The sequence below is a fragment of the Orycteropus afer genome, unplaced genomic scaffold, assembly GCF_000298275.1.
Source record: "Orycteropus afer afer isolate SDZICR_OR568_19922 unplaced genomic scaffold, OryAfe1.0 scaffold00044, whole genome shotgun sequence".
NCBI classification, from domain to species: Eukaryota; Metazoa; Chordata; class Mammalia; order Tubulidentata; family Orycteropodidae; genus Orycteropus; species Orycteropus afer.
This window is the reverse complement of record NW_006921631.1, coordinates 13,190,761-13,201,727: the sequence shown is the minus strand read 5'-3', so window position 1 is coordinate 13,201,727 and position 10,967 is coordinate 13,190,761. Positions and strand designations below refer to the sequence as shown.

Sequence of the window (10,967 nt, the reverse complement as noted above, 5' to 3'; positions counted from 1 at the left end):
TGTGTATGTGTGTGTGTGATTCTAGATTACCACAGTAGCTTTAAAGAGAATTCACAGATACTCTTCACCTTAATTCACCAAATGGTTAATTTTACTTTTGAAATTCAGGATAGGCAGTGAATTTATTCTGATTCAACATGCATTGAGCACCTTCTCAGTACTATTACTGTATTAGGTTAAGAGAGAACAAAGATAACTATTCACACCACTAAGTTGCCAAGTCAATTAGGAAACACATATAAATACATAATTACTGTATATAAAATATTGCATGTACAAAGATTATAATGTTATATAGAAGGAATATAGAAAAAGGAGAATCAGAATTTTCAAAGATCAAAAATTCACTACTCAAGAGGATCATGAGATTCTAGGACAGCCATATTGTTCTAAGACAGAGCACTCTTCATAGTTGAAGCATAAGACTGCTATTACCAGCATTTGGAGTTCAATAGGGGACTCATGGGAAATGGGACTGGAAAGGAAAGTAAGAGCCAAATAATGAAAGACTTTGAATGTTATGAGTGATTCAGCAGGAGAATGATGTAGTTAGAGTTTACTTTTATCCCCATAGCAAATATGGATTGATTTTTTTGTTCTTTTCCATTATTGGAATGACAAATCACCAATTTTATTATTCTATCTAATACATAAAAATGTTTTCTCAACAGAATGAACTAAAATTGTCCCTGACTTCTATGAAAGAAGTACAAGAGAATTTGAAAGCAAAAATTGTGGATTCTCCAGAGAAGCTTAAGAATTTTAAAGAAAAAATGAAAGATACAGTCCAGAAGCTTAAAAATTCCAGGGTTTGTTTTCTTCTTATTTTAATACTAATCTGAATTTTAACTTTTGTTAGTCATGTGTTTTCTAATTTCTCGATTATCTATACTCCTCATCCTCTTACACTTTTTAACTTTGTCTCTGATTTGTAGCTCTTGTCTAAAATGAGTATGGAGGAAAAAAAATATAATTTCAAGACATTCATTGAATTATGCAACAGATTTTTGCATAATTGATCCAAATACAAATGCCCTGTTCTCATGAGATTTTGTTTCTTTCTTAAAAAAGAGAGAAGTGTTAAATAAATTTAAAATCAGTTTTATAATTATAAACTATAAAATATTCTAACAAAAAGCATAGGGTTTCTTTGAAATAATTTAATAATGGGCCTAATTTAGTATTCCAAAAAACCAAAAACCAAACTCACTGCCATTGAGTCAGATCCGACTCTTAACGACCCCTCTTTGAGTTTCTGAGGCAGTATCCCTATGAAAGTAGATTGCTCAAACTTCCTCCCAAGGCTCCCATTATTACATTATTTCAAAGAAACCCTATGCTTTTTCATAGAATATATTTAGTATTAAGGAGCTCTGGTGGTGTAGTGCCTAAGATATTTGGCTACTAACCAGAAGGTTGGCAGTTTAAACCCACCAGCCACCCCACAGAAGGAAGACTGAGCAATCTACTTCTATAAAGATTTATTGCCTCAGAAACCCAAAGGGGGTTGCTATGAGTCAGAATCGACTTGATGGCAGTGAGTTTGCTTTTTTTGTTTAATTTAGTATTAGAACAATCAGAGATGGAATGGGAAAAGAAGTGAAAACGTATACCGATAACTGGAGGATAATAGTGGCTATCTGGGCAAATTGTACATGGAAGCAAAGATAACAGTATATACAAATTGTGTGCGATAGTTGGGAACAAGGTATGTTCGAGGAACAAAGCATGGTCAATGAGGAGAGTAGCACAAGATAATGATGGAGAAACAGGCAACAGGAAGATTACGTAGGGTGTTGGATTTTATTTTAAGAGCAACAGCACATCAGTGACTAATTTAGAAAGAGGATGTAGAGACATATATGATTTATGTTTAAATGTTATGAGATTATGGGAGGTGGCTTGAGGTGGAGTTAGGTAAAAGTGGGTAGACATTTAGCCTCCTTTATGAGGCAAGGTTTTCAAGAAAAGTGTTGGCTTATCTTTGAATTTGTTATCTAAGCCATTCCTGATAATTAAGAATTGTCAAACAGGAATAGACACAGATCAGCAGAACAAAAATGGGAACCCAGAAAGAGATCTGAGTATGGGAAGAGGATGGTTAGTAAATATTTCTGGCCCAATTGGCTGTTCACCTAGAAGAAAAGGGAGATGTGCCTGTACCTTGCACTATTTATAAAAATTTATTCCATGTGAGTTAAAAATTTAATTTTAGAAATGTTAGGAGAATATTTGTATAATCTTGAACTGGGATAAAATTTTTTAAAAATTTGGTTTTGGAAACCCAAAAGTTACAGAGAAAAATAGGTTTCTTAGAATATATGCAATGCATATGGCAGGTATCTATGATATGCAAAGATGGTTGAATATTTCACTGACAACAAAATCCACAGGTTACACACATGTGATCCGCAGCCTATACGACTATGAGATCAGAAGAAGTAGATGGTGCCTGGCTACCACTGTCAACCACTCAGAGGGGGATCTATGTAGGAGATCCTGGATAGAGAGGGAGAACAATGTGGAACAAAACTCAAAATTATTTGGGGGGAAGAAGAGGGGAGACCAGTTTTGCTCCTCTGATAAAGCCTGGTGGAACCCCTGAGATGATGGCTCCTAGCTGCCCTTCAGGTCTGGAATTGAAGCCATACCTGTGGCTTCCAGCCAAACAAAAGACAGGCATATGAGTTGAAAATTTACCTGAGGTAGATACACTCCTTGGAGAGAACAATCATGGAAGAATAGAAGGGCTGTGTATGCACAGGGAGACATCTCAAGGGGCAGGAGTGCATGGAGGGAGGGACACAGGGAAGAGGTAACTATCGGGAGGAAGTGGGAGGGGAACTGTTGCATTGGGGTAAATTGTGGTCACTGTCATGAGACAAAGTGTATGTGAACTGTTGTATGGAAAGTGAATTTGCTCTGTAAATTTTCACCCAAATCACAATTAAAAAAAAAAAATCCACCAGCTAATAAACATGTTGTATGAGGGTAGGCCAATGAGGAAATAAGAAGAGTTTGAAGGGATTTTAAATTTTAACTATTTATCTTTATATTGTTTTAGTGGTTGTAATAAGCATATTTATTTTGTAATTTTGGAAGAAGAATTCATCTTTTTAAAAGACTTGGCTGTAACTAATAGTTATTGTAAGATACAAATGAACAGGAAAATTATGAATGGGTAAGACAGTTGCCCAGGAGTAATCAGTAGTTTGAGTATTAACAAAAGTAAAGTCTTGGAAGGTACTTCAATGAGTGATTTAGAAAAATTACAGCAGTTTTCTTTTGTTCAAGGAAATTTGGCAATTAAGAAGCCTAATTATATGTGCTTAGACACATGTCAGTAATAGTGCTTTGTTACTGACCTAGAAACTTAATTGTTCTCTGCTTTTACGCATTCAGTACTAAGTGCAAAATTATTTAAGAGCAAACAAATTGACATCAGTGCAGTTACATAAAGGGGCTTATCTGTGTTTTTTTTTTCTTTCAAAGCAAGAAGTGATGGAAAAATATGAAACCTATCGAGACTCGGTTGACTGCCTTCCTTCATGTCAGCTAGAAGTGCAGTTATATCAAAAGAAAATACAAGACCTTGCAGATAATAGAGAAAAACTAACCAGTATCTTAAAGGAGGTTTGTAGCATGTGAAATTTTTATGTCTTTATTTTGTTATAGTTTATTATTGTTTCTTGGATTTGCTTTATTTTTTTTTTGTTCATATTTTCCTGATGAAAAGCAGGATCATATTACAGTATAATAGATGTAGCAGTGTATGCTAGGGATGTATTATTCCTTTTACTAAGACTCATTTTAACCTTCAAATGAAATGAATACTAAATTAACATAGCCCAGTTGTTCCATGTTTATTTTGGAAAATAGTAATGGAGTATAAACTTTTTCTGATAGTTGGAAATGATCTTCTAATCAATAAGCATAAAGTTCCAATTTTGTGCCAGCATTGTACCTAGGCCCTATAAAGGGACTTTAAAGTTTATGACGTTGTCCCTGCCCTGAAGAACAAGAGCTTATGCCAACATTAATCAAGTTTGTCAGGCTAGAAACTTGAAAGTCATTTTTTACTTCTTCATTATACCAGTGCACTCTCCCCAGGTTCAGTCACATTGCATTTGTATAAAATATATTTTTGTTTTATTTTTGAGGGAAGTTAAGTTAGAAGGTGAAAGCGCCAGAGCTATTTTTTTCCAGCTACGCTACACGCTCGCCTTATCTGCTGTTAGAATTATTGAAAAAAGGAGATTCACTGCTTTTAATTGCTTTTAGATATGCCCTTTTCTCTTTGTTCCTTTGTTCAGAACCTAACCACCCCCCCTCAACTCTAGCCTCTTACCTAATCTTCCTAATATATTTCTCTATTTCAATCCTTGCTGATAGAATATCATGGCAAAAATTGATAGAATGACATGTGAAAACAGCTTCTAGTTGGTATGTTGTTTCTCACAACATGTAATGCCTTCCTGTTTGTTGTTTATTGGTTCAGTCTGTATTCTTCTGCCTGACTTCCAGGATTTATACAGTTTTATCTCACTGAAAAAAATTATATTTTATAATACTTCATCCTAGGAATTGTACTTTTGATTATAAATCCTAGTTGGTTACATTAACTTTAAATATTTCTCATAAAATATAGAGCCTGAACTTGGAAGACCAAATTGAGAGCGAAGAGTCAGAACTGAAGAAATTGAAGACTGAAGAAAATTCATTTAAAAGACTGATGATTGTGAAGAAAGAAAAGCTTGCCACAGTACAGTTCAAAATAAATAAGAAACATGAGGATATCAAGCAGTACAAACGTACAGTAATTGAGTATGAAGTCGTTTTCAGTTTAATGTATTAAAAAGTAATTAGGAAAACCCCATAAATTTTCCCCTAGGATTCCAAAACTACTGTATTTTCTAAAAGGTATTCCACCTTTAGGTGGCTGATACTGTTATGTCCAGATTTAGAGATGTTTTAGCTCCAAGTTTTAGTTTGTTTGTTGTTTTTTGCTTTTCCAGATATCACAATTCCAATTCCCTAGCATAATCCTTCAGAAGGATTCTGAGGCTAATACTTATTTCAGTGTACTCCTGGAGCTGCATTAGGATGAATTACTTGATCCATCTTACAGTTCAGCTGGTTCGTAGAGTTGTAGCATCCATAGTTTGTGGAAAAGCCTTATTTTTTTATTTAGTTAAGAATTCATACTCCACTAAGCCTTTTGGTTTTATTTCTTCAGCCAGTATATTGGGGCATTTTCATTGGTAAGGTCTTCCCTTCAGTTGTAGGAATGTGTTTTTAGATATGCCTATGAGATATTATTGGGAGCTCTGGTAGCACAGTGCCTAAGGCATCTGACTGCTAACCAGAAGGCTGGCGGTTCAAACCCACCAGCCACTCCTCAGAAGGAAGATGGGGCAATTTACTTCCATAGTGATACTGCCTTAGAAACCCAAGGAGGGGTCACTATGAGTCGGGTCCGACTCGACGGTACATAACAATAACAACAACATGAGATATTATTACTTCAGCTTCTAAAAGGCACATAAGGATTTCTGAGTATGTTCTTCACTCTTCCTCATGCAGAAACCTAAGGCTTTGGGTTGTTGTTGTTGTTGTCAAACTGCCTTCCATGAAAGTTGTACTGATTGCCATTCCCACCAACAGTACCTGAGTGTTCACAGCAAGGGAGATGTAGTAACTTAAAGTTTCCATTTTAGATAATAATCTTTGGGTGAAAGGTTCACTATATGCCATGATATGATTATGGTACCACATTTTAGGGCTTTCATATATTTGCTTTTATATCTTGAGAACAATTTTAGGTTTGTTAAGCAAATATATATCACCACTTTGGAATCAAAATTAGAGCTAAATGTTTGCCTATTTAGATGCTTAAGAATTATAATTTAGCTGTTTCATTTCCCTTAGGGATTGTAATAAAGTTCAGGAAAAAAGAGGTGCTGTCTATGAGCGAGTAATCACAATTAATCAAGAAATCCAAAAAATCAGATTTGGAATTCAGCAGCTAAAAGATACCACCGAGAGAGAAAAACTCAAATCTCAGGTAAGTATGTGTTTAAAAAATTAATATGAGATAATTTCATGAGTTTAAAATGTAAATTATGTCACCTTCATTATGAAGATTTTGTTAATTTTCTGGAGTAGAAATTGACCCTACAGGTCATATGCTTTTATTTCCGTTTATAGCACCTTTTCCATAACCTTTGTCTTGTATGTCTCCCCAGAATCTTTTCCCTTTCTTGTCTTTTTACCCCTGAAAACACCTAGCAGAATACTGTGCTTTGCAGTAATAGTAGTTGCTCCATAAATACTCTGGGTGTTTTTGGTAAATGAAATTGGATAGTAGTTTTAAGTAATATGTTATAAAAAGTTTCTCCACTGTGCATATTTATGTATGTATGTGTATGTGTATTGTTTTTTTCCCCCTTTAATAAAGGGATTCAAAAGTATTCCATAGCATCAGTGGAAAATGTGTTTGTTAGCTGAAATGCAATACTTAGATTAGCCCCTATATAAGACTTTTAATGCTAGCTTTATCATAATTAGCCAAAATTACTTAGTACTTTTAATTCTTTGCTTGTTTCAAGTGTTTATTTTATCACATCATAAACAATCTTATGTGTAATAAGGACAAGCCTCTTCCCCATTTTTATGTTAAAATGCTAGTCACCAAGACATACCATAATCAAACTCACCAAAACCAAAGACAAAAAAAGAATCCTGAAAGCAGTACAGGAAAAACAAAAAGTTACCTACAAAGGGCAACCAATAAGACTAAGCTCTGATTTCTCTGCAGAAACCATGCAGGTAACAAGACAGTGGGATGGTATATATATAAAATCCTGAAAGAAAAACCTTCTAACCAAGAATTACGTACACAACAAAATTGTCCATCAAACATGTTGATGAAATTAGGACATTTCCAGATAAGCAGAAATTAAGGGAATTTGTTAAAACCAGATCAACCTTACAAGAGATACTAAAGAGATTCCTTTGAACAGAGAACCAATAATAGCAAACAACAACCGACCATTAATACACATGATGACATAACCCAGACCAACCCAGTTATTGAAGTATCCAAAGTAAAATAAGCTTACAAGACTGTAAACGGGGAAGCAGAGGCATCATTTGGTAAATGAAAACCACTACAAACCAAAAAGAGGGAATAAATAGTGCAGTTATGGAACTTCTAAATGGTGAGGAAATCAAGACAATTGTGAGATAGAACAGACTTTCCTAAACTTGGGAAGAAAATTATAAATCACAGGGTAACCTCAAAGAAAAATAATAAACCTTTGCATCAGAATTAAAAAGACAAGCACAAATATGTAGCAAATACTAAAACAATAGCAATGAAGGAGATGATAACACAATTCATAAACAAAATGAACTCAGCACAGGAAATTATATGGAACAAAGAAATCAGCAACACCATGAGAAAACACATAACAAAATGACAATGACAAATTCATACTTGTCGATAATTACACTGAATGTAAATGGATCAAATGCATCACTCAAGAGACAGTGGGTTGCAGACTGGATAAGAAAACATAATCCAGCGATACACTCTCTACAAGAGACACATAGAGACAAGAGCAAAAACAGACTAAAAATCAAGGGTTGGAAAATGATGTATCAAGCAAATGGCACTCAAAAAAGAGCAGGAGTGGCAATATTAATTTCTGATAAAATTGACTTTGAAACGAAAACTACCATAAGAGACAAGGAACGACATTATATAATGATTAAAGTATTGATTGAACAGTAAGACATAACCATAACAAATATCTGCACACCCAGTGAATGAGCCCCAAAATACATGAATGAGACTTTAACAGAATTGAAAAGACAAATAGATGACTCCACTGTGATAGCAGGAGATTTTAATACACCACTCTGTTGCAATTAAGTACTTGGTATGACTTTTCTAGCCATGGTCTTTGTGATTCCCACCAGATTACTGGGTGGGATCATGCAAATAAGGTATATGGAACTCTGATGTTGGGATTGGTTAGTTTTGTCCATCTGCCAGGCTTGAAATGTGCCTTCCTAGAGGCAGAAGGGAGGACTCACTGAAATTAAGAGAGAGGAGCTGGAGATAAAGTACAGCACATCCTTGGACCCAAGATCCCTGCATCGGATCTCCTTAGCAGAGAAGCCCCAGCAGACATGCCTGGCTGAAAGACAGCAGCACCGGAACCAAGAGGCAAGATACAGAGTGGTGGGCTTGCTTGGCCAACAGAGTGAGAAAGCTGAGTGCCATTGGGCAGGAGGCTTGCTGGTGGAGTAGGGTGCACATAGGTGTACCTATCAACAGAACTAAAAGAACTTTTTAACACGCTTGCACAAGCAAGGCAGAGGCCAGGCCAAGGGGGCAAGGGCCAGAGAGGCATACCTGAGGACATAGCAGAAGAGAGATTCCTGACTGAAGAACTGTATCCTGAGTGTGTTTCTGAACCTGAATTGTAGCCTGTTACTTCCCTAATAAACCCCATAGTCATCAGTATTGTCTGTGAGTTCTGTGTGGCCATTGCAACAAATTATTGAACCTAGCAGAGAAGTAATGAGTGCTGTGGGAGGGATGATTTGTGTCAGAATTGATAAAAAGGCTGGAGGGTGACAGCATGTCTGGCCTCATAGGAATAAGCCTTGGGCTGTTGATGGTGACTCTGTTTCCCCCTTGTGAGGGTGGAAGAGCTCAGAAGATGCTACTCCTATGGCCGTTTTGCAACCATTTTCAATGAAAGCTGGAACACCTGAAAAGAAACTCAACAAAGACACAGAAGAACTAAAACTGCATGGTTTCTGCAGAGAAATCAGAGCTTAGTCTTAACTGGTTGCCCTTTGTAGGTAACTTTTCCTTTTTCCTGTGCTGCTTTCAGGATTCTTTCCTTGTCTTGGTTTTGGTGAGTTTGATTATGATATGTCTTGATGACTAGCATTTTAACATAAAAATGGAGAAGATGCTTGTCCTTATTAAACATAAGATTGTTTGTGATGTGATAAACACTTGAAATAAGCAAAGAATTAAAAGTATTAAGTAATTTTTGGCTAATTATGATAAAGCTAGAATTAAAAGTCTCACAACATACAGGGACCAATCCACTAACTTGACCGAATAGATATCTACAAAGTACTTCACCCAACAACAGCACAATATACATTCTTTTCCAGCATACGTGCAACATTCTCCGGGATAGACCATATGTTGGGCCACAAAGTAAGCCTCAGTAAATTTAAAAACATTGAAATACTGTGAAGCATCTTCTCAGATCACAATGCTATAAAATTAGAAATCAGAAATAGGAACATCAACAGAAAAAGAGCAAACACATGGAAACTGAATAACACCCTCCTTAAAAGCTACTAGGTAATAGAATAAATAAATAAAATTTAAAAATTCCTTGAACCAAATAAGAATAAAGACACAACATACCAAAATCTTTGGGACACTGCAAAAGCAATGCTCAGAGGCCAATTTAAAGCAATAAATACATGAAAAAAGAAGAAAGACCCAAAATCAACCCCTTAACCCTATATCTCTGATAATTAGAAAAAGAGCAGTGAAAAAAGCTTAAAATGACCAGAAGCAAAGAAATAAGTTTCAAGCAGGAATAAATGAAACAGAAAATAGAAAGTTGAAAAAATCAACAAGACTAGAAGTTGGTTCTTTGAAAAGATTAATAAAATGGACACACCAGTGGCAACCTAAACAAAAGAAAAGAGGGAGAGGATACAAATAACATGAATAAGAAATGAAATGGGTAATGTCACAACAGAACCAACTGAAGTAAAAAGGTTAATATCAGGATACTATGAAGAACTGTACTCCAACAAGTTTGAAAATCTAGACGAAATGGACAGATTTCTAGAAACGTACTGCTTACATAAACTAGAATAGACTGAGGTGGGAAATTTGAACAGACCCATAGTAAAAGAAGAAATTAAGCAGGTCATTTAAAAATACCAACAAATGAAAGTCCTGGCCCAGGCAGTTTCACTGGAGAATTCTACCAAACGTTCAGAGAAGAACTGGCACTAGTCCTACCCAAACTATTCCAGAACATAGAAAAGGATGTAATCCTCCCAAATGCACTTTTTCTTGGGGGGGGGGGTGCTTTGTGTGCACATTTACAGAGCAAAATTTGTTTTACATTGAAAAGTTTGTATACATTTGATTTCACTCTCTGATTACCATCCCCAACACTAATCCACTCTCCTCCTTGCCCTTCCCTGTGACCTCTGCTCCCCCTTGCCCCATGCCCTTCTTAACTATGCACTCCTGTCTGTCTAGCTTTCCCTTCATGTGAATGGTGCCCCTCTGGTGCCCATCGCTGATTGCTCCAAGGGTGTATCTCATTAGAGTAGGTGGGTGCATCTCCCTGGGTTGGGTGTTCTGTGTGCAAGTCTTTCTTCTGTTGGACTGAGAGCCAATCTTTGGGAGTGAGTCTTATCCATGGCCCGAAGGGTATCCCAGGCCTTGAGGGTCCTGCCAGACTCCATCTAACCAGTACTTCTGGTCATTATTGTGTTTTTGGATTTTGTTCCATGTTTTTCCTCTGACGCTATCCGGGGTCTCCAGTTTTGATCCCTTCCTGGGTGGTTGGCATTGGTAGCTGGGCAACATCTAGTTCTTCTGGTCTCGAGGTCCATTATGTGCCTGGACTAATTGTTTCCAAATGCCCTTGATTTTCTTCACTCTTCTTCACTTCAGATTAGAGGAGACCATTGGCTGCATCTTAGATGGCCATATGAAAGCTTTTAAGATCCCAGTCACTACTAGCCAAAGTAGGTTGCAGAACAAGATTTTGATGTACTATGTTGTGCCAAGGAGCTCTGGTAGTATAGTGCCTAAGGCATTTGACTGCTAACCAGAGGCTGGCGGTTCAAACCCACCAGCCACTCCTCAGAAGGAAGGTTGGGCAATCTACTTCCATAGT

The 10,967-nt window shown here is 36.5% G+C and overlaps 1 protein-coding gene across 1 annotated transcript in view; it reads left to right on the top strand.

Moving 5' to 3' along the window:
- NUF2 (NUF2 component of NDC80 kinetochore complex) overlaps positions 1-10,967 on the top strand; it is a 100,923-nt gene that overhangs the window by 37,167 nt on the left and 52,789 nt on the right. Inside the window, exons 9-12 of the mRNA XM_007937795.2 lie at positions 672-809; positions 3,493-3,633; positions 4,649-4,824; positions 5,929-6,064. Coding sequence (XP_007935986.1) covers positions 672-809; positions 3,493-3,633; positions 4,649-4,824; positions 5,929-6,064 — 591 coding nt within the window. The remainder of the gene's footprint in view (positions 1-671; positions 810-3,492; positions 3,634-4,648; positions 4,825-5,928; positions 6,065-10,967) is intronic.